At 53.0% G+C, this 23,859-nt stretch overlaps 1 protein-coding gene across 3 annotated transcripts in view; it reads right to left on the bottom strand.

The window, feature by feature from the left end:
• Positions 1–23,859, bottom strand: part of STK32C (serine/threonine kinase 32C) — a 74,230-nt gene that overhangs the window by 5,628 nt on the left and 44,743 nt on the right. For 2 of the 3 annotated variants that reach the window (XM_054637285.2, XM_077182751.1), the window contains 8 exons: positions 6,216–6,367; positions 4,125–4,298; positions 3,668–3,705; positions 2,731–2,820; positions 2,056–2,159; positions 1,849–1,965; positions 335–460; positions 60–191 (listed from right to left, as the gene is read on the bottom strand). In XM_054637285.2, coding sequence (XP_054493260.2) covers positions 60–191; positions 335–460; positions 1,849–1,965; positions 2,056–2,159; positions 2,731–2,820; positions 3,668–3,705; positions 4,125–4,298; positions 6,216–6,367 — 933 coding nt within the window. Of the gene's footprint in view, positions 1–59; positions 192–334; positions 461–1,848; positions 1,966–2,055; positions 2,160–2,730; positions 2,821–3,667; positions 3,706–4,124; positions 4,299–6,215; positions 6,368–23,859 lie in introns of those variants that run through there. The other variant, XR_013183403.1, reaches the window with a different exon arrangement.

Raw genomic sequence — 23,859 nt, 5'->3', positions numbered from 1 at the left:
TGCAACAGCCGCCCAGATCCAGCCCTTCCCAGCTGCATGTTACCCCAGGGAGCACATACAGACTGCGAGCTGTCTTTGCTGTTATCCCTTGACTTGTTCTTTGCGAGCCTCTTCTTCTTCTTGTGCAGGGGCCTTGACTCCAGAATCATCTCCTCCAGCTCGAAGGTGGGGTCGCAGTGCAGGCGGCCCTTCTGCCAGGACACAGACACACTCAGGTGAGGCGCAGCAGAGACCCAGCAACACCTCCCTGCTCAGCAAAGCCCTGCTCTCTCTCACAGCGGCTCCTGCAGCGTGAGGAACAGCCCCAGCTCGGACAGGACAGGTCCCTACTCACGTTGGGGACGAAGGCCGGCTCCACGCGCTTCTCGCTCACGTCGCTCCACACCACGCCCGAGAGCTGAGCCGAGGCCTGGATGTGCGCCAGGCAGGAGAAGCGATGCTCGGGATTCACTGTCAGCAGCTGGGGAGGGAAAAGCATTGCTGACACAGCACTGGAGAGAGCAGCATCCCTGCCAGGAGGCAGGCAAGGCAGCCAGCAGCCCGGGCCAGCTGCAGGGCTCAGCCATGCCAAGGAGCCTTTCTGCTGGGGGAAATAGAGAACTTACTGCAGGAAAAGCACCTAAGAAAACGTTCTGCGGGCACCCCAGCGCTCGGGGGGGACATGGGGGTCCCCTCCCGGCTGAGGGGGCTGCTGGCACATGCCTGGTGAGAGGCTGGATTCCCTGGCAGCCCGGCTGCCCAGCAGATGGCAATGCAAACCCACCGAATGTGCCGCCACAGCCTCTGCCAGCAACTCCTCATTAAACTGAATCTAATTATGCAAATTGCCCATCCAACATTAACTCATATCAGAGGCACTTATTTGCTGCCGGCACCGGCTGCACCTTTCCTACAGCAAACTCACCAGCTACTTTTCAGAGTTCTCAGGGAAGCCAGAGCTAAACCGCTGCCCCAACCCATCCCAGCTTTCTGCAGCAGCAGCACGAGGAAAGCAGCAGAGCATTCCACAGAGCTGGAACCCCCAGCAGCTCTCACAACCCCGTCAGACCCTTCAGCCCCAAAAACAAGCAAGAGGGAGCAGCCAGTGCTGCAGTGCAGCTCCATCTCAGCTGCCAACCCAGCCAGAGGTGCTGCCTTTACAGGTGACACTGACCGTGGAGAGGATGGGATGCTGGAAGACACAATTCCAGCCCAGCTGGGAATCTGACTGTCACACCAAAACCAGCCTTTTTGCTCCCCTTGCTATCAAACATCATGCATTTTTTAACAGGGATAATAAACACACAACACACATAATTAATCATAGGGTCCCAGACTGGATTGGGCTGGAAGCTCACCCAGTTCCACCCCTGCCATGGCAGGGACACCTCCCACTGTCCCAGGTGCTCCCAGCCCCAATGTCCAGCCTGGCCTTGGGCACTGCCAGGGATCCAGGGGCAGCCACAGCTGCTCTGGGAATTCCATCCCAGCCCCTCCCACCCTGCCAGGGAACAATTCCCAATTCCCAATATCCCATCCATCCCTGCCCTCTGGCAGTGGGAGCCATTCCCTGTGTCCTGTCCCTCCATCCCTTGTCCCCAGTTCCTCTCCAGCTTCTCCTGGAGCCCCTTTAGGCACTCCCACAAGGTCTCCCTGAAGCTTCTCTTCTCAAGGCTTAACATCCCTAACTCTCCCAGCCTGTCTTTCATATATTATTATTATTACTTAATTATTATTCATTGTTTATTAATACGCTGATAATTTTCCAGCTAGTGCTGCCTGCACAGCAGCTGCCATCCAACCCAAAGCCACCCCAGAAGGACAATTCATCCAATAATTCATCCAGCTGCACCCAGAAGGGCCCCTCACCTTGCGCAGCAGCGCGACCATTTCCTTGGACCAGGCTGAGGAGTACTGGACGCTGACAGTGCTGAAGAGCTGCACCAGGGACTCCACGGGGTTGTTGGAGTGGATGTCGTACGGCCTCTGGGGACAAGAGCACAAGGGTGAGGCGTGCCCTGTCCCTCTGGGCCAGCCAGAGCACGCGTCCGAGGGCCGGGACGGCCGGAGCCCTACCCAGCCCCGCAGCAGCTCGTAGGCCATGATGCCCAGGGACCACCAGTCCACCTCGAAGGAATAGCCCGTCCCGCCGCTCAGGAAGGAGTGGAAAATCTCCGGGGCTGAGCAGAAAGGCAGAACACACAACAGGTTATTTGTTGTTCTCACTCCAGTACTTCATGTAAGTCAGCGCACAACACTTGCGGTGATTTTCCTGCTCAGCTGCCCCAGGGGAGGCTGTGTGAGGCAGGAGAACAGCAGCAGCAGCAGCTGTGTGCCTGCCCTCACTGGGAACTGGGATGTCAGCCACCTGCAGGGACAGCCCTCCCAGCACAGGACAGCACAACCATGGGGCCCCAGGAGACACCAAGTGCAAGGCTGGAGCCAGAGAGGGATGGGGAGCGCAGGAGGAGGAGGCTGGATGGGATGAGGAGGGCAGGGCAGGATGGAGGGGACTGGACAGGGTGTAATGCAGAGGGCAGGCCAGGACAGGACAGGACAGGATGGGATGGGGTGACATGCCAGCCCCGATGCCTTCTCACTGGGAGTTCCCCTTCTCAAACAATCGGGCTCTGCTGAGCCACTTGGGCACGAGCACCAATGTCCCAAATTAACTGGAGGGCCCTGGCTGGGGCAGCATGTGCTGAGCACGCAGAACATGACACAGGCACAGGGGCAGCAATTGTCTCTTACCCATGTATGGCTTTGTCCCAGCCAATGCTGTCGCTCTTTCCCCGTCCCTAATGATGGTTGCAATATTAAAATCTGTTAAATGGGCATGACCTTAAATAAAGACACATTTTAAGAAGGAATTAATGGCAGTGCAGTGGCAATGCAGAGTCAGAACACATTTGTTTCATAAGCGTCTGCCCTCAGACAGGGTAGCACAGACACGGGCAAGTCAGGGTCAGGTCCCACAGCGTGGCCATGGGAGATCCCAAAGGTTTCCCAGGATTTGGGCTGGCCAGGTGATTAAAGGGTAAGGAGCTTTGGGTTTTGATTTTGAATCATCTACCCAGGGAGGTGGTGGAGTCACCATCCCTCGATGTGTTTAAAAAAAGACTGGATGTGGCACTTGGTGCCATGATCTAGTTGAGGTGTTAGAACATGGGTTGGACTCGATGATCTTAAAGGTCTCTTCCAACCTAGAAATTCTGTGATTCTGTGATTCTGTGAATCACACTTGGAGCTAGCCAGTAACCCCCAGCAGCTTCAGCACTGGACAAATTGCTCGGGCCAGAAGCTACAGGAGTGAAAAGGACACCAGGGAAACACTATCATAGAGCCACAGAATGCTTGGGTTGGGAGGGACTTAAAGATCATCTCATTCCAAGCTCCTGCTATGGAGCTTCCACTAGGCATAGGTGCTCCAAGACACTGAAGCCATTGAATTACAGTGACTCCAAGGGCTGAAGTTGGGCTGAGCACAGCACACTGGACAGGCCAGTTGGGTGACCCTCCCCGCATTAAAAAGCACAGGGATGTTCAGGCAAACACGATCCAGTACAAGCAGAGCAGCTTTTCCCACACTTTCCCCAGTGTGGGAAAAGATATCCAGTACCCAGGACTATAAGGAATCCATCCCTGGAATGAATGAGGGAGCAAGCAAAGAGAAGCAGAGCGATCCTACCTTGTTCATCGAGGAGGATGTTGTCTGGTTTTACATCTCTGGGAAAAGAAGGAAGATTACAGCAGATGGAATCTCAGTCAGACCAGGGATGAGACTCAATGACAAAAATCCTGCAATTGTTTATCTATCAAAAATTAGGAACAAATTAAACAAAAATATTCTAACACGAGGCAAGCCCCTTTATGACGGACTAGAAATATGCTTTTCCTGGGCAACTTGGTGAAAAACTGGAAGGATTAGATTTGTTCAGAAAGGAAAGGTAATTCCCAAGGAAAAAGGAATAACAATACTGGGGATATTTGTGTGAAGCCCTGGATGGCTTAAACACCTGCCCTGAAATGTTCAGCCCCCAGTGAAGCATCAGACTCCCTCTGGGTGGTGGGGGCAGGAGCAGCACCATGAGCCAGCCCAGGCCAGCAGGGCAGGTGCAGCAGGTGCAGCAGGGCTGTGGAGTTACCTGTGGATGATGTGCTGGCTCCGCAGGTAGTCGAGGGCCAGAGCCATCTCACAGATGTAGAGTTTGACTGTCTCCTCAGTGAACTGCACGTTCTGCTGCAGGTGGTAGCGCAGGTCACCTCCCAGGAGCAGGTCCACCACCATGAACATGTCCTCCTCGTCCTGGAAGGAATACCTGCAGGACAGGGGAGTGGCTGAGCCTCCCGGGGCTCACAAACCCAGCCAGGCTTTTCCCCTCTCCTCATCACACAGCTCCAAGGAGAACGGCACGTGGCCCCACCATGGGCACAGAATCCCAGAATCGTTTGTGATGTAAAAGCTCCCTCACACCTTCGAGTCCAACCATTCCCAGCACTGCCAAGGTCAGCAATGACCATGTCCCCAGCTGCCACAACCACATGGCTTTTAAATCCCTCCAGGGATAGGCACCACCGCCCCAGGCAGCTGTGCCAGAGCTGGGCAGCCCTTTTGGATAGAAAACTTTCCCCAATACCCACCCTGAGCTGCCCTGGCCCGGCCTGAGGCCGTTCCCTCTGCTCCTGGAGCAGAGCCCGACCCCCCCGGCTGTGCCCTCCTGGCAGGAGCTGTGCAGAGCCACAAGGGCCCCCTGAGCCTCCTTTGCTCCAGGCTGAGCCCCTGCCCAGCTCCCTCAGCCTCTCCTGGGGCTCCAGACCCTTCCCAGCTCCGTTCCCTGCCCTGGACCTGCTCCAGCCCCTCAAGGTCCTTGCAGTGTTGGGCCCAAAATTGAAGATGCAGCTTTGCTGCTTGCACCTTCACAATCAAGCACATCCAGCTCAAGATGCTCACTTGTTTTTTAAATCAATTCCTACACTAAGCAATGTTTCCCTGAAAGAGATGAGTATCCCAGGTAATGTTCCCCTGCTCACCCTGTCACTGTCCCTGAGCAGCTGTGCCATGTCAGCCCACCAGCACAGAGCTCAGGCTCTGCCAGCCAGACACTTCAGGGAAACTTCACATTTTCAACTGCAAACAATCTCATAAAACCTACTTAAAATATCTCAGCCTATCTGGAAGATGAATTGGAAAACTCAACTGCTAATTTAACCAGATAAACCAGGAAAAGAGATTTATATTTACTGTGGAGTAAACCGCCTCTCTAAATCTGCTGTGGGTCCCACGGGAGACTGACAGCAGTGGGGATACACCAAAACAACGCTCATTGTTATATTTGGTGACTGCACTTCCAAGGAAAGAGTATGTGGGATTGTATAATACTTATGAATCACTCACTTCTGCTCCCATCTTAAATGTAGGTTTATTCTAAAACTATGAGACGAAAGGGTTTGCCACGAGAGCAAGTTCTCTCCAGAATTTCATTGCTTGTCGGGAAAAACATTTGCAATTGCTAAGAAACCAAAAAATATCAATATTAACTCAATTGGCTATTCTGGAGCAATGGGTCAACAAAACAAATGTGACACATCACCCACTTCCATCACTTTGGGTATAAAACTTCCTCAATTTTTAAAAGTCTCCCCCTCCCTACCAGCCTGGCTCACATCCAGCACTGCTGGAGGGGAGGAGACCCTTCACTGGGCAGGAAGGCTGAGAAAGAAGAGATCACTGGAGCCCAAGGCCTCTGCCTAGGGCTCACCCCAAACTAACCAACAACACTGGGATATAATGCTCTACTTTCTAAAACGGTAAATCAGTTTTTCCTGCAAAATTTGATAATGATGTGTCTGAGCTCCAAAGGAATGTGTTTTATTTGGCCAGTGAGTGTGATGCAAAGCGTGCCAAGGGAAGCTGGTGGGCTGAAGGGTCAATGTGGTTGTAGGGCAGATGAGACACACTGCAGCCTTTGGCACTGCCTAGACAGGATACATTTCCCAGGCATTGCCAACTCAAGCTATTTGTTAGATTTCAACCTGATTTTAAGAGTGTTTTTTAAAATTAGATGTTGCTCAGTAATGAGGATATTTCTGCCAGCACACACAGAGTGAAGTCAGTATTGAGCAACTTGAAATGCCAGTATTTGTAGTGATCTGCTGCTGAAAAAGTTATGAGAGCCCCTGGGATTATGGGGTGTGTGGCCCTGCAAGCCCTGGAGGCTGGGGAGGGAGCTGCTCACCAGAGATTGACCAGGAACACGTGCTCGATCTCCTGCAGGATCTCCAGCTCTCGGAACACGTTGCGCACCTCATCCCTCTCGATGCACTGCTGCTTGTTCATGTACTTCATGGCGTACATCTTCTCTGTGTCCCTCTTCTGCACGATGCACACCTGGGCCAGGAGGAGAAAACAGTCAGGAGCGTGCTCCACGTCCTCATCTGCTGCTTTGGGAGCTGAGAGCACCCTGCTCAGCATCTCACCCCTCAAACATCCCTGATCCCTAGGCTGACACTTCGACCTACGGACAGCAGCATCCCTGGCTCTGCTCCAGCGCTGCCCATCGGACACTGCAGCTGCCTCCAGGGCATGATGGCCAGCTCCAGAGAGCTTTCCAAAGGGACAGTGCTTCCAACAACTCTGTGGGAGCTGTGAGACACCTTTGGGCTCGCTCTGCCTGGATGGAAAGCGGTGTCAGGCAGCCACAGGGTTCCGTGCCAGCCTCGCCGCCCCGCTGCTCACAGTGCTGCTCCACAGGGCAGCTCTCACCTGCCCGCACATCACTGGGCTCCCAAAGGGGAAAATAATCCCTTCAGGCAGCAGAAAGCGACCAAAATGCAAACTGGTTATAACAACAAAGACCTGGCCCAGAGGGGCACCCCGGGCCTGTCTGCTGAGCCCTGCTCTGCCACAGGCACAGAGCCCCCAGGCTGGCATGGAGCCCCCAGGCCTGTCCTCAGAGCCCCTGGGCTGGTACGGAGCCCCCAGGCCTGTCCTCAGAGCCCCTGGGCTGGCACGGAGCCCCCAGGCCTGTCCCCAGAGCCCCTGGGCTGGTACAGAGCCCCCAGGCCTGTCCTCAGAGCCCCTGGGCTGACACGGAGCCCCCAGGCCTGTCCTCGGAGCCCCTGGGCTGGCACAGAACTCCCGGGCCTGTCCCCGGAGGCCCCAGGCTGGCACGGAGCCCCCAGGCCTGTCCTCAGAGCCCCTGGGCTGACACAGAGCCCCCAGGCTGGCACAGAGCCCCCAGGCCTGTCCTCAGAGACCCTGGGCTGGCACAGAACTCCCGGGCCTGTCCTCGGAGCCCCCGGGCTGGCACAGAGCCCTCAGGCCTGTCCTTGGAGACCCTGGGCTGGTACGGAGCCCCCAGGCTGGCCCTGCCGCCCCCCTCAGCTCCGCTAATGACACCTTCATTACCAAGGTGACTGCTTTCCCAAGAGCTAATTAGCTATCACGGTAACTCCTTTTAAATTACTAATGGCATGTCTACATCTGCTATAATTATGCCTGCCCTCTGTTAATTATCAGCCCTGGCGGTAATTAGGATGAGCTGGATACGCTCCCCGGGCAGCTCGGCCGGGGTGGCTGCAGGCAGGGAGTGGGTCCCGCTCACAGCGAGTGGAACAAGGACAGGGGATTTCTGTGGGTGGCAGGGAACTGAGACAGGTGGGAGCCGCGAACGCTCGGCGCCTCTACACGCTGCCACTAATAACCATGTGCAAGTGCTAATGGTGCTCGGTATAATATCATCAAGGACACGCTGCCGCGAGGAGGTGACAAAATAATGGGTGGTTATCGTTAGCCTGATATACCCCCTAATTAGTGATGCACAGGAATTACCGCGATTATTTCCCGCCGTCGTTACAACTGCGGTGAGAGCTGAAAATCAGCTGTTGCCATAACTCTCTGCACACCTCAGAGCTCACAATAAGGACACTTCGTGGGCAGAGTGACCTGGGCTGTTTTCCTGCATCTGGACCCCTCCGGTGCCCATGGGCGAGCAGAGCCCTTCAACTCCAGCTGCCAGGGACTGTTCCAGGTACAAAACATAAGGGAAAACCTTCTTCATGCAAACTTAATAATAATAATAAACGACCTACCACAATGCACACCACCAGCAGGATCCAGCCCCTGCCTAGAGCAGGCTGAATGGTTGGTTATACATTCAATAAACCAGGCAAAAATATATTTTATAAATTCTTTGAGCAGCAAAGCCCTAACAATTTTCCTTTAAAACATGGTCATTGCTGTAGAACTGCTCTGAAAACAATCCAATCCTCTGGGTAACAACCATCAAGGCACTGAGCAACATTCTCTCCTGATGTCAGCTTATTCCACATTATTGCTGGAAGATCATTAATTTCTAGGTCCTTTATTTTTTAAGTTGTGACTTGCTGTACCTTAATGAGTATTACATGTTATTCTGGTGTCATTTGTCTCTTGTTTCTCCACAGTGAAAATGGGAGCCCGGCATAATAAATGAGAAAATGATGAAAACTTCATGTACTCTGTAATTATGATAAACAGTTTTCTGCAATGGAACAGCATCACCTCCACTCAGAGCAGCACCAGTTCCGGGCACTCTGGGAATGTTTGTTCTCTGATTTCTGCGGGAAAAGTGGATGGCAGTGGAGAGGCTGCCCTGCAGCTGAGTCCATGGTGTGAGCAGGGGCTGCCCTGTGCCTGTGGGGCTGCCTGAGGGCACAATGAGCCCCAGGGCCCATGGACAGCTGGGCAGGGCACAATGAGCCCCATGGACAGCTGGGCAGGGCACAATGAGCCCCGTGGAGAGCTGGGCAGGGCACAGAGAGCCCCATGGAGAGCTGGGCAGGGCACAGAGAGCCCCATGGAGAGCTGGACAAGGCAGAATGAGCCCCATGGCCCATGGGCATCTGGGCAGGGCACAGTGAGCCCCATGGGCAGCTGGGCAGGGCACAATGAGCCCCATGGGCAGCTGGGCAGGGCACAATGAGCCCCATGGAGAGCTGGGCAGGGCACAGAGAGCCCCATGGACAGCTGGGCAGGGCACAGAGAGCCCCATGGGCAGCTGGGCAGGGCACAGAGAGCCCCATGGACAGCTGGGCAGGGCAGAATGAGCCCCATGGACAGCTGGGCAGGGCACAGAGAGCCCCATGGCCCATGACAGCTGGGCAGGGCAGAATGAGCCCCATGGACAGCTGGGCAGGGCACAGAGAGCCCCATGGGCATCTGGGAAGGGCACAGAGAGCCCCATGGGCATCTGGGCAGGGCAGAATGAGCCCCATGGACAGCTGGGCAGGGCACAGAGAGCCCCATGGCCCATGACAGCTGGGCAGGGCACAGTGAGCCCCATGGACAGCTGGGCAGGGCACAGTGAGCCCCATGGAGAGCTGGGCAGGGCACAGTGAGCCCCATGGACAGCTGGGCAGGGGTGCTGTGTCCGCAGCACAGCCACCAGCAGGTACTGATCACATCACACTGCTCTTGGTCAGGGTCTAACTTGGGTCAAACCAACACCAGGACTAGTGCTGGTGCTGCCTGGCTGGGCTCAGCCACTCGGTGCCCCTGCTTACAGAAATGCATCGATATGTTTGTGTCCCCCAAAATGGCAGTGACACAAAACCTATCTTTTTTCTTTTTGTGCTTCTCTGTTCATGCATCAGTTCCTGGGGAAGGAATAAACATCTATTTCATCACAAGTCAAGAGTGCATTTTTTAAATTAATCCATTTTCAGGCAAGTCTACAATGCGGAGCAAGGCAAGAAGCAGAAACGACTGTCCTCGTTCTGCACATTGCAGCCACACAAAGGGAGTGTTTGGTGGTTAAATACAGCCATTAGGAGAACGAGTGGAACGGAGCCAGCCCTGCGAGGCAGAAGGCAGGCAGCAGCTGGGAGTGGATTGCTCAAGACACGGCACATAAAAGCTTTCAGAGAGCCCCAGACAGCCAGGCACGTGTGCAGCTGCCCATCCTGCAGGGATGGCTGGAGCCCCCACCCACGACTCCAGCCAGGACAGGGGCAGGTGACACCTCCCGGGCGAGATAGTGACAATACCTGTGCTGTCACAGTGACAACACCTGAACTGTCACAGTGACAATACCTGTGCTGTCATAGTGACAATACCTGAGCTATCACAGTGACAATACCTGTGCTGTCACAGTGACAAAACCTGTGCCATCACAGAGACAACACCTGAACTGTCACAGTGACAATACCTGTGCTGTCATAGTGACAATACCTGAGCTATCACAGTGACAATACCTGAACTGTCACAGAGACAACACCTGAGCTATCACAGTGACAATACCTGTGCTGTCACAGTGACAAAACCTGTGCCATCACAGAGACAACACCTGAACTGTCACAGTGACAACACCTGAACTGTCACAGTGACAATACCTGTGCTGTCATAGTGACAATACCTGAGCTATCACAGTGACAATACCTGAACTGTCACAGAGACAACACCTGAGCTATCACAGTGACAATACCTGTGCTGTCACAGTGACAAAACCTGTGCCATCACAGAGACAACACCTGAACTGTCACAGTGACAACACCTGAACTGTCACAGTGACAATACCTGTGCTGTCATAGTGACAATACTTGAGCTATCACAGTGACAATACCTGAACTGTCACAGAGACAACACCTGAGCTATCACAGTGACAATACCTGTGCCGTCACAGAGACAACACCTGAACTGTCACAGTGACAACACCTGTGCTATCCCAGTGACAACACCTGAACTATCACAGTGACAACACCTGTGTGTCACCCCAGCTGGCAGCTCAGCTGAATCCCTACCCTTCCCAGCCTGGCACGCTGCCTCCAGCAAGCTCTGCCTTTTCTCCTTTAGAAATCCAATAACTTTTTGCCCTGCTGATTCTGAAGGAATTCATCAGGCTGAAATCCCCTGATGAGAGGTCACCTAATCATCTGACAGCATGTCCTGACTTAGCCTTGCTATCCAGGGACAGCAGAGTGCTCCTGGACTCAAACAAAGCCATTCTGGGCAGGATGCATGCAGCTGGTAAACAGTGGGGATGGCTCTACCTCGGCTGCACCAAGACCTCGTTTCCTCCTGCACACGCAGAGGTCACCCAAAGTGAAGGCACTCGTGGCCCCTGAGGGACGTCACCGTCACGGCTGGTGACAAACCCACAGCTGACCCAGGGATCTGTCTTTGGGTCTGAACTGGGAGCACTGGCTTTCCTTCTTGAATTTCTGCTCCTTTGGCTTCTGCCTCTGTAAGACGAGAGTGATGCCCTGTAATCCTCCCACACACAGACACTGTTGACTGCAGCTGAGCCACGGGGACATTTCAGCATACAACCTGGATTTCACTCTTTTTGTTTTCAGAGCAGAGGCAAGGCTTAGAGTCAGCCAACACTACACACCTACACCAAACACCTTAATCCCACCCAGTTCTGAACCATGGCCACTGCTCTAGTTTATAAAAATTCTTCTTTGCAGAGGTTGCGCCTTGCCCACATACATTGATTTCTCCTCCAGCTTCTGCTGGGTGCTTATCCCTCCCTGTTTTCCCCAGGATCTACAGAACTGCCATTTAGCAGAAAGGCTGGAAATTGAAATGAGGAGCATTAACACAAAATTGCCCATGGCACCCAGAAGCATCAGCAGGCTCTGGGACTGCGTGGGGAGAGAATTCTGTGCTGTGGGGGCAGCACGGCAGCAGCCTCGGGGGGCTGGGGACACGGGAGATTTGCAGCCTCTGGAAGAACTAAGTCTTTCATCCTGAAGGACCAGAAGCAGTGAGAAGGCACTTAGCATGATGTAGAAACAGCTCAAGCTTTTTTGACAACTGATTTCATTTTGAGCACTAAATTTTACTTTGGAGACAGACTGCAAGGGCGAGGATAGGCTGGACAATTGTGTTCACTGGTTTCCTGAGCTTGTTGAGCAAAGAGTAAAGCAGGTGAGAAGGGCTTTATTACACCTGTGCACTGCTGAAAGGATAACCTCAATACTGACTTTGAACAGGTTCATCTCCTTCAGCCAAGCTCTCCTTGAATGGCTCAGCTCTTACACCAAGACACCGTTCACTTTTCCCAGGGTTTTCATCCTTTAGAAAGTGGCTGGAGAGAGATCCCTGTCACCCAGCATCCCTAGGTCCCCTCTGCTTTGCTCTTGTACCAAGAACTGCAGGCAGAATCCTGCCATTTATTAAAAAAAAAAAAAAAAAAATTAAACTCTCAGCTGTTATCAGGAAAGCTGCAAACAGGGATCACTGTTCTGGGCATGGCCACAGCTGCACAGGACACAGAACTACTTCCCCTGGCATTCAAATGCATCTTTGTATCCATATTGTATTATGATGGTGCTGTTGGCAATTAAAATACAACCCTTCCCTGGTAATTAGCATCTGTGTAACACTGGTAATCAAAAACTTCATAACAATTTGTTCTACAATCCTCACAAATATCAAGGATAAAATCAGCTAATCAAATTTCTTTTTAGGCATAGCCAAGAGAACAAAGCCTACAGCTGCCTCTCAGGTGTATGTGCAGTGACATAACTCAGTGTCAGGGATTCTGGGTGAATCCCGTGGAGCCACAGGAACAGCTGGATGGAGCTGCTGGAAGCATCTCCCACAGGCACCAGCAGGCCCAGAAGGGGCAGGCAGCCCCTCAAGGGTGCTGCTGGTCCCTCACAGGAGCTCCCCTTCCACAATGCTGACCCAGAGCTTGGTGCCATGAGCGCCAAGAGAGATGCAAACACTGCAGGCTGCCAGCAGCTGCAGCCCCTCTCCATGCCCTCAGGGCTGGGGCTGGGAGGGAGCTCAGCAGATCCTTTCCCACCCACCCTTAGCGGTGAAGGGGTCAGGTAACACCCAGAGGGACTGTGGCACCAAGTCCTGATGGGGCTGCAGCTGCACACAACCTGCCCGTGACAGTGACACTCGCCCCACGCTCGGCGGGGACACGGAACACAGGAAACTGTCTGACCCTGGATAAAAGCTTACTCTGAATCAACCCAAACCCTTCACTGCCTGGCTGCAAAGCTTATTGAAGCAGCACTTTGTCCTGGAGCAGCTCTGACAGCGGTGTCTCTGGCAGGGTGCTCTCAGCCATTGTCTCCAGCACACAAGGACCCGTTTGCAGGAGCAGGACATCTGCTGCCATTGCCACCTCCCCATGTGCCAGTGACCCAGCCCAGGGGACACCAACATGAGAGGGCTGCTGGCTGTGACAACAGCCCCCTCAATCCTTCCATCCAGCTCACAGAAGCACAGACTCACAGAATGGTTTGGGAGGGAAGGGACCCAAACCCCCCCCAGTGCCAGCCCTGCCATGGCAGGGACACCTCCCACTGTCCCAGGTGCTCCCAGCCCCAGTGTCCAGCCTGGCCTTGGGCACTGCCAGGGATGCAGGGGCAGCCCCAGCTGCTCTGGGCACCTGTGCCAGGGCTGCCCACCCTGCCAGGGAACAATTCCCAATTCCCAATCTCCCATCTGAAACTCTAAAGTTGCAGTGGTAACCAAACAAGTGGGACCCTCAGGAGCCATGCTCTAAGTACAAGGTTATCAGCTCGACAAATCTGCCCTCACATCTTTAAGTGCTGATTTTGTTTCCATTTCCAGACACCTTGCCACGTTTCACTCCTTAAGATATTTCTCATGGAGCCTTACAACTTTAGTTTTTCCCTGCTGAAAAGCTGTGCTTTTCCACAAGATTGATGGACTCGTTTGTCAGAACACCATAAATCATTAAAATCTCTTTTATGCAGCACTGCTGTTTGCTGCAGCCAAGTTGTAACAGCAGCTGATGAAACTTTTATTCACAGCAAGCCTGTTGGTGTTTCCAGGTCGTGTCAACACTTCCATAAAAAATCTCTTTCTCAGTTGCTTATGTTAGAGCCAAAAAAGTCTTCTGACCCAAAATAACACCTGCTGTTCCCAGCAGCACTTCAGTGTGCTGTGTATCAGAGGATCACAGAATCCCAGGCTGGTCTGGGTTGGAAGGGACCGTAAAGATCATCCAGTCCCAGCCCCCTGCCATGGCAGGGACCCCTCCCAGTGTCCCAGCTGCTCCCAGCCCCAGTGTCCAGCCTGGCCTTGGGCACTGCCAGGGGTCCAGGGGCAGCCCCAGCTGCTCTGGGCAATCTCAGTGGTTCAATCTGGAGTCCTAAGGATGTGTTCCTGTGTTTCTGTGCAGGTCCACAGCCCTCCCTGGGGCTCAGCAGGCCCCTGTGGATCTGAATCCCCTCTGGGTGTGCCCACACTCTGTGTGCAGGCAAAGGAAACCACGTGTGCAGGTGCAGCTGGAGCGGCTCAAAACACATTGCAAAGCTAAGCTTGCCCATGGTTTTTGATTTATTTTTTTTCCAGAATGAGCCTTATTCTGTCTCACACAAATGGGACAGCCAGCACACTGAAACTATGTCAGGGAAAGCTCTCCTCATTGGCACCCTGCACATGGGGCTGAGGCATCTATCAGGGAACATTTCCTCATTTCCCTGCAAGAAATCATGGAAGGGGACTTCAGAATGATATCTACAGGGTCTGAGTCCTGACTTAATGCAATTTAAGGTGGCTCAGAGTAAGCATTTCCCCTTAATGTCACGCTGAGAAAATAAGGTCCCATCAGACATTAAGCAGATGTTTCTGTAATTGAGTTTGGATATGGGGGATTATTTGACTTGAAGCTCCAAAACACGTTTAGATTTCTTTTCCTCAGGAGAGACACTAATCCAAATAAACAAGGAGAAACTGAAGAAGTGACAGCAGAGAGCCCTAAAGAACAAAAAGGGAAGAGAAGTGCTTTTCCTTGCTTTTACTTGTCCTGGCTCTCCACCTCTCCCCTGCACACCAGCTGAGCCCCATCACCAGCCAGACGCCCCAAACCTGGTGTTTTCACTCAGGGTTCAAACACAAACGTAGACATTTGGGATCCCCCTCTGGCCACAGCCCTGAGCACATCTCTGGTGGGGCTCGGGGTGATTTGCTGACCCCAGGCCATGGGGCAGCCCCTGGGGAGGCCCTGAAGGGCACAGGGGCTGTGCTGGCTCCATGAGGAGAGCAGGGAGGAGCACAGCCCAGAGATGTGTTCTGGAGCTGTCACACTGCCTACAGAAAGGCTGTCAGGCATCTACATTTCTGTCTGGCTTTAATCACATGCTCAGAGATCTCTGCTGGGCTTTTCTTTTCCAATAATTAAAGTAGAATGATGAAAACTCAGACCAACCTGCAGAGATCCCTGAAGACAGTGTGACCCATCTTTCTGCCTTTTGGGTGGATCCAAACCTGGATCCAGCATTTCCTCCATCTCAGCAGCACTCCATAGATTTACATGAGCACCTGGACCCCTGTGCACAGCCACAGCTAATGAGCATTATGTGAATAAATCGTGCAATGTTTTCCTGTGGGCGACATGCATTTTGAGTTATGTCTGGTACTTGGAGCCATCTCTCCTTATGGCCATGACCACATTCTGTGATAGGCTGGTTAAAGAGGCAAAATGATTGTTTTTAGCTACATATTTGACAGATACTGGGAACAGAAAGAAATCTAATTACTTCCAACGAAGATTGGAGGGCCTTATTTAATCTGTGAACGTAAATTGATGTTGAAGCTCCCTGACCCCAAGGCAAGAACATTCGCTGTGCTATTTTGAAAAAAGCCTCATCACTCATCCTGACCCGGCCCTGATGGGCACTGGCACTGAGACCCAAGTGGCCCCAACGTCCTCGTTTGTTTGTGCTGCTGCCACAACACGCCCCCAGGCACCAAACTTCCCTTCTGTGCTGAAGGAAATAAACACGGGTCTCTCTTTTCAGCCAAGAAAGGAGGGGATACTCGTGTTTCACAGCGCAAAACCCTCAGGAGGAATCAGTGCCACTTGCAGCCAAATGCTTGATTTTCCCTTGGCAGAAGCTTGCCCCATTGAGCTGGGGTTTAGCAGCAGGCTGCACAAAGGGATCAGCCTGGAGGGCAGCTGTGGAGGCTGGGCAGGGTCTGGAGATCCCTGCCAGAGCGAGGGCACAGGGCTGTGGTGGGCCTGGCCACAAACCCCCTGCCCCTCCTGGCTGCTCTCCTTCTCCTGCACTGCAGCCACCCAGCAGCCCCAGCAGACACTGCCTGGCCCCAAGGAGCCTGCACAAGCCTCACCAGCCTTTCTATCAAACCCACCAAACAGCACTCCAGTACCTCAAGCTACCAAGACAAAGAAATACTCTTTATATTCCTCCATGTTTCCAAGGATGGGACTCCTCTGCCCAGGAACACCCTGCAAACCTCAGAATCACAGGATCACAGGATCACAGGATGCCTTGGGTTGGCAGGGACCCCAAACCCCCCCTGTCCCAGCTCCAGCCCCAGTGTCCAGCCTGGCCTTGGGCACTGCCAGGGATCCAGGGGCAGCCCCAGCTGCTCTGGGCAGCAATCTTCCCCTGACAAGCCCAGAGACAGCAGCAGGGGCTAAAACCGAGTTCCAGAGCAGAGCAGAGCTGGTCTGAGAGCCTGAGCATGCAGCAGCCCCCCAGAGCTGTGCGTGGGCACACAGGGGGCACAGTCCCACCATGGAGCGAGGGCTGGCTGCAGCCCCTGCCTCCTGGCAAACAGCACTGCTCCAGCTGGGCTGCTGCTGGGCAATCTTCACTGGGGCTTGGTTTCACTGCACCACTTGCTGTACATGAACAGATAAGTATTGCATACTGCACTGCCCTTTGTTGAGAGGAATTTTTAGCATTTACTTTTAAAGACAATTTTTAGATCAAAAGTAATAATGTGGCACAACAATCTTACTGCAACTCCTTGAGAAAACGACAGGAACAGAAGGAATCTCAATGAATTTTGGACATAAATAGTAAGTAAACGGGAGGTGAGGGTGGAAAGCAGAGACACAAAAGGCTTCTGTTCAATAAATATGGTTTCCTTCCATGCTCTTCTTTCTTTACAAATTCTCATGGACTTATACTCCAGAGTGCCTTCCAAAGGGAGGTAGAATCCCTGATCATACATATAAAATATAGTCTATCCCAAATGTGACATGTCAGCAAGAAGAAAAAAGTATTAAGAAAAAATAAGAAAAGCCAATTTGCAATTGTCAGAGTGATCCTGTACTTACAGTTTCATTTCAGAGAACAAAATGGCCAGTTGGTACAAAAATGGAAAGCACTAAATTTAGAATTTGTCAGGATTTTCACTCCTGATATTTTAATTTTATGGAACTATTGAAACAGACATGATTTTGCCGTGCACATTACATAAATAACAATGTCCAGGCCTTTTCAGCAGGTGACCCTCACTGGGCTGCACCTGAGGGCCTCTCACCCCTCACCCCGGGCTTGGCAACAGCAGCACAGATGGAAAGAGCAGCGGGAAGGAACCCAAACCCACCAAAACCCACAGCCCAGTACCCATGCTGCTCCCAAAGCTGTCAGTGTTTCCTGGCTGTGGTCTCAGGAGCCCTTTGCAGTGACAGCCTGAGCAGGCTGTCATGGCCCATGCTCCAGTGCCCCATTCCCCTGCTGACAGCGGCGCTGGGCACACAGACCCCTCACATAGACAGAAAGAGCAGGTGCCACGGGGGTCCTGTCCCTGTCCCTCCCTCAGTGTGGGCAGGGAAGGCAGTGTGGAGCAGCCCCAGGGCACAAGGAGGGCTCTGGTTTTGCAGAGCAGGGCTCTTCAGGCCATGGGCAGAGCCTGCTCTGCTCCCAGCCACGGCCCCACAACCCCTGAGCCCACACCTGGGCCCTGCAAGGGACCCCTCAGCTGAGGGGACACCCAGCCCTCCACACCACCTTCCTGATCCCCCTCCACAGGTCCATCCCACAACAGCTCTTCCCACATCCCCTTCTCGGCCCTCTCCACAGTCCACCAGCATCGTCCATCTGGGAAACAAGGCAAATGGCCACCTCAGAAGACAGGAGCAGAGGGGATTCCAAAGGAGAAGGGCTGCCAGGAAAACTGGGAGGGGTAAGAGCACCTGGTGTGCTCATCCCAGGGAAGGACCCTGCCTAGCAAGCCTGGCCCACACCAAGGCCCTGTCCCCTGGCACTGCCACTGGCTCCGGGTGCCCAGCTCAGGCCGTGGTCCCTCAACCTCAGCAAAATCACGTCAAATCCCTTGTCACAACACTGTTCCTTTTGTGAGTTGTGCACTAGCTGCATCAGTTTCTGCTTCTATTTTTCATGCTCCATCTTTAATTCATTGCTGAGACACAGGAAATCCCAACGGCCTTGTAGTGGCTTGTGGGCAGCTCTGCCTTCACCACAGAGAAACCAGAGCAGAACTGTATCCAGCCTTTTGGAGCTGTGTCCAAAAGACTCCCATGAGATTCAGACCAGTTTCTGAGCAGTGCACGGACACTTCAATAAGAACTCATGAACTTTAGACCCACAAGAAGAAATAGATCCTGTGAAGAAGAGGACAAAGGTTCCTTCCACAGACACCACTGCCCAGAGTAACAACAGGGCACACCCATAATCCTCTCAACAAACCCAGGCAGTATTTTCCTTAATAAACTCTATTTGCTGTATCATGCTGATGTACCCATAATTTCATAGGAACCGAGGACACTGCTCCCTATCATTTTTGACATTAAGTGGTTTGTAATTGGATTGTCCAACCATGAGCATTAACACAACATCCCAAGCTCACAAGCTGCAGCTTCCAAGGACCTGTAGATGACCTCCATGTCCAACACAGCTTCAATTTTATTGTTGCCAAAAGCTGCATCTGACGCTGGAACCTTCCATCTCTCAGCTCCATTTACGAGCTGGTGGGGGTGTGGGCTATGATGGCTTGTCAGAACAAAAACAAGATCCAAATGCTGGCCACATTTCAGCCTCTGAGAAAATTGTAATTATCAGTAGTGACAAAGGATGGGGTTTTTACTTTAAAAATAAGAGGTTTTCATGTTGGCCATGTGAGAGCTGCAGCCTGGTGTGGTCGTGAGGGCCCTGCTGAGGACAGGAGGAGCCTCTGCCAGTGGCACACAGGGGCACAGGAGGTTCTCCTGAGGGCAGCCCTGACAGAACTATCATCACATTTCCAATCATTAATCTGAACAATGCCAAAACATTCTGCTCTCTGTCCTTTCAGGTGGGTGAATGTTTACAGAATTCTGTGATGCACTTAGGCTGTAGAAGTCTCATAGAATCACAGAATCCTTTCAGCTGAGTTAAAAAAAGCCCTCGAAGACTGAGATCCAGTATTTGACCAAACACCACCCTGCCAACCAGAGCAGAGCACAGAATGCCACATCCTGTCATTCCTCAAACACCACCAGGCAGGGGTGGGCAATGCACCACCTCCCTGGGCAGCCTATCCTAATGTTTCTCCAAAGCCAGGTCACCCTGACCCAGCTCCATCCTCCCCTGCTTCCTCCACAGCTCCTCCTCCTCCTCCTCCTGTAACGCTTGCAGCTCTCTGTCCCATACCCCTCTGCAAGGCTGGCCCTTCTGACAAGGGGTCAGGGCTGGATTCAGGCACATCTGCCACTCAACAGGCAGCATATGTTGATCCACGAAAAGGTCTCCTTAATCAAAGACCTCAGAGTGAGATCTCTTTGGGTTCAGGAGGGGAGGGGGAGCAGGGAGGGTGTGGGTGGATTTTGTTGCAGAACCTAAAGCTGAAAAACCTCTCATCTAAGAGGCAGGAAGAGCCAGCTGCTGTCGAGGCTCAGTGCACACGCAGGAGCTCACAGAAAGCACTCGTGCTGGCACAAGGCACAGTGAGCTCTCTCCCTGTGGTCCAGCTGAGGGCACGCTCCTGCTCCAGAGCTGCTGCTGAGGCTGCAGCCCATGCAGCCAGCAGGCATCCACAGGGCATCGACCACCTGTGCCCCAGGCCAGCCCCTCGGGGACATCAGCCGCCTCATCCCCACCTGCCCTGAGCCACTGCCACGCTCCAGCCCCTGCTGCCAGCAGTGCCAGCCCCTGTGGAGACCTGGGGTGGCCCAGGGCCATCAGTGCCAGCTCGGGTGGGGGACCAGGCTTCTGCCCTCTGCTCTCTTACTCCTCTTTCCTGTCCACAGGTCCCTGGCAGCTGGAGTGAGGGTCCATCCCACCTCCCAGCCCACCTACCTCCACACCAGCGTGACTCACCCACAGGGAATGACGGGGGCTCCAATAACCCCAGGCAGCTTCTAATGCAAATGTTAATAAGGCACTGGGTGTACAATAATAACAAAAGTGGGCAGCTTGTTTGATAAATCATGGTCTTTTGAAGTCTGATCTTTCAGAGACCCCCCCAAACAGGTCCCCAGTGGGGAAGTGCAGGAAAATCCCCAGCCCCTTCCAGCTGAGCTCACTGCTCACCCAGTCACTGCAGACCCTTCAGTGGCACTTCCCACTCTGTAATTTTCCTGCTGCTGCCCCCACAGCCTGAGATCCAGACAGTGAGGAGGTGCTGGACCCCACCACCACTGCACCTTTGATGCTCTGCCATTCTCTCCCGTGGCTTTTACTGATTACACGCTCACAGCTTAGCAACATCCAGGAAAGAAGAAAAATCCCTTGGTACTACTGAGGAGATGGTGTCAGAGGGAGGATCCCCCTGTGGGTGCCCTGTGCTTTCTCACCCCCTGCTCCTGGTCACTGTCCCCAGCCCAGGCAGCTGCTCCACTGCTGGATGCAATGGTGGAGCATGCTGTGGAATCAGAGAATCCCACAATCATGGAATATCCTGAGCTGGAAAAGACCCACAAGGAGTCCAGCTCGTGTCCCTGCCAGAACCCCAACAATCCCACCCTGGGATCCCTGGGAGCAGGATCCAAAGGCTCCTGAAGCTCTGCCAGCCTCGGGGCCGTGCCCATTCCCTGGGCAGCCTGGGCAGTGCCAGCACCCTCTGAGGATGAACCTGTCCCTAGTGCTAATGCCCTTCACATCACTCCTGCTGCAGGTCCCATCTCCTGCATCCTGCAGGACTCCCTGGCAGCCTCGGGGGCCGGGCAGGATGGGGCCTGACCAGCACTGGATGGCCCCACAGCAGCAGCTCTCCAGCACCCCAGGATGCACAGACACCCCTCAGGCTGTGCCCTCTCCATGACCAGGCTGCCCTTTGACAAAGCCGAGGCAGCCCTGGCCCCAGAGCTGCCAATGACATGGTGAGGGATCGAGTGACAGGGGCAGTGTCCAGCAGGGACAGCCTCTGTCCAGCCCTGCTGGGGGCTCCAGCAAACCCTCAGCCTCAGGTGAGATCAAGGACAAGAAAGGAAAAATCAAGGGCAAAAAATATGTGTGGCAGCTAAATACCAAGGGATTAAGTTTCCAGCCTTTCTTTAGGGGGAAAAATCCAACATTTATAAAGCTGGAAAAAAAGAAAATGGATCAAGCTAGTGTTGATGTCAAAGAGGGATTCAGTTGAGAATAGACTTGAAGGGAATTTTATTTATGGTGCAGCTACTGGGTGGGCATCTGTGACCTTTAGAAAATGGATTAAAGCCTTTCTATACCCGGCTCCAGGCTGTATGAATTATTAAAGCAACAAAATCATGAAGTTGAAGTACTTGTACAAAGAAACCCAGACACAGCCAGCCCTCGCTGGAGGGTCAGTGGAGCTGGGCACAGGGACCAGGACCCCCAGCTCCTCTGGAGCAAACTGAAAGCCAGGCCCCCCCAGGCTCCCACCCCAGGTATACTGGTTCCCTCTGGAAGATTCCATTTCCTGCTGCTGCTCATTCCAGCCCCAGCCCTGGTTTAATCCCCTATTTCCAACGGCACACAAAGGCACAAATCCACGCTGAAAAACTTCAGACGTGTTCTTATGTCTTCTCAGCAGTGAAGTGTAAATAATGAATTCCCACAGGAGCCCCATCCAGCTCCTTATCCCTTGGAAAAGGCAGTGGGGCTGCAGAGCCACGAGGGAAGCCAGGTGGGAGGAGGAGGTCAGGGGCAAACAGCCCCCGCTGCCTCACGGGGCTGAAGCCACAAGAGGCCAATAAAACAGGCAGAGCTCCCGGTCCTGCAATGCCACCTCTGCCTTGGGGCATCTCTGCGTCTCATGCTGGCTCTGGTGAAGCACAATGAACCTCAGAGCACATTTCCCACTGCAACAGGGCCACAAACTGCACCCCAGTCCAGAAACCCCCTCCTGGCTGCTGCTCCTCGGGAAACGGCATCAGAGCAGCCAAAGCCTGGGCAGCTGCTGCTGCTGCTGCTGCTGCTGCTTGGAAAGGAGCCTGTGCTGCAGGAGGAACACCATGCTGATATTAAATCACTGAAAATCAAATCATATCACCTCTACTATGTGTGGAAAATATTCCACACTTGCTAATTGGTGTAAACATGGAGTTGAACCTGACCTTCATTTGATTAATTGTATCTTAAAGCTGATTAAACCCATCTCTAGAAAACAGAAATTGGCCATTCATTGCAGATATGCCAAAACCACAGCTCTGGGGCTCTCAGGCTCTTCAAAAGGGATTTCTGAGTCCCTTTTCCCTTCATTTCCTACAGTTCCCACACCGAGGATGTCACCATCTGTCCTGAGAGGTGCACAAAGTGACCATGGAAGGAAATGCTGTGCCCAAGGCCACCCCAGGCGCTGGCCCCGGTCCTGTCACCATGAGATCACACAGTGCCACAGCTCCCACAGGTCACTCACACACCCAGGGTCTGCTCGCACACTGGCTCCCAAATATCTTCCTGAATGTGGCCAGGGAGTTTAACCAAGCATATCAAGTCACTCCTAAACTTTTAGGAACACTTGCCAGGTAGGTAGTTTTATGTTTTCTGTAATTTGATGTGAGTTGTAAATGACTTGGTAAACGCAAATGCTTTTCTCAGTGTCAGAGGAAATTCAGCATATTGACAAAGTCATCCAGAAAGATGACAGATGAATCATTTCAGCATTTTGTTGAAAGTGTGTGTATGGTTCTGCTGCCTGACAGACTGCTACGTGCTAGACTTAACCTTTGTGCAACGCAGAGCGAGCAGCTGCAGGGAGCAGCCACGGGGAGCAGCTCTCTGCAGAGCCCAGGGACTCCTGCCCTGGGACAAGAACTGGCTCTTCTCTGGTTCATGTTCTGAGCAGAATTAATTTTCCAGGTGCTGCTCCTTAATAGAACAAAACCTCCTTGTCTGGAAAGTTTATATGTGAAGTATGAATCTTCTCCTACCAGCTCAAAACAAGCTGCTCTTTTTCACTGAGGTTTGGAGTTAGTGTTTGGCCTTTGTGAGCTGAAGACACAAGACCTTGAGTGTTCCTGTTCTCACCAGGAGTGTCTGGGGAGACTTTCTTCTGCTGTTTGCCTTATCCTCACAGCGCAAGGGCTGAGCTGGTATTTAATCATTTGCCATCATTCAACAGAAGCCCAGAAATGTGACAGAGCTCTGCTGCATGCTTTCGCCTCTCCTTGCTCAAGGGATGTGGCTGCAAAGAGGGGTGAGTGTTTCAAACCACCCCCTCAACCCGTCACAGTGACTTGCACACTGCTGGCAATCCATTTCCATTACCCTGGAAGTCCCAGGCAGACTCTCATGGAAGCCCAGCAGGAATTCACGTGGGTGGGTTGTGCCAGAGCAGGGTAATGGATCTCCTGGTGTTCATCAGGGAACTGAGGCTGGATGGGAACATCTTCTCTAGAAAGAAGCACTGATGGCAGCACTGGGACTGAGTGTCCCCTGTCCTGCCTCTCAGAACAGCTGGACCCTCCCCATACAGACCACAGCTGATTTTGTGCTGCCACTGTTACGCAGCACCACAACTGCTTAATATACATGAAGTATTCAAAAAGAGATTTCAGTAATTGGTAATATTTGGGTTCTTCTGACCAAACAGGTCTCAGATCTCCTGGGAAATTTCTGCTTTTGCAAAATTTCCATCTTCCAGCCATCCAAGTATAGGCCAGGCTGCTCCCCAGGCTGTGGCCCAGTGGAACAAGACCTCGTCAGGCTGTACCACAGAGGGAGAAGGCAAAGGACAGTGTGGGTCATCTCCAG

This window comes from Agelaius phoeniceus, chromosome 9 (genome assembly GCF_051311805.1).
Source record: "Agelaius phoeniceus isolate bAgePho1 chromosome 9, bAgePho1.hap1, whole genome shotgun sequence".
Lineage (NCBI taxonomy): Eukaryota > Metazoa > Chordata > Aves > Passeriformes > Icteridae > Agelaius > Agelaius phoeniceus.
Note: the sequence above shows the minus strand (reverse complement) of the source record. Positions and strands in the feature narration are given on the sequence as shown.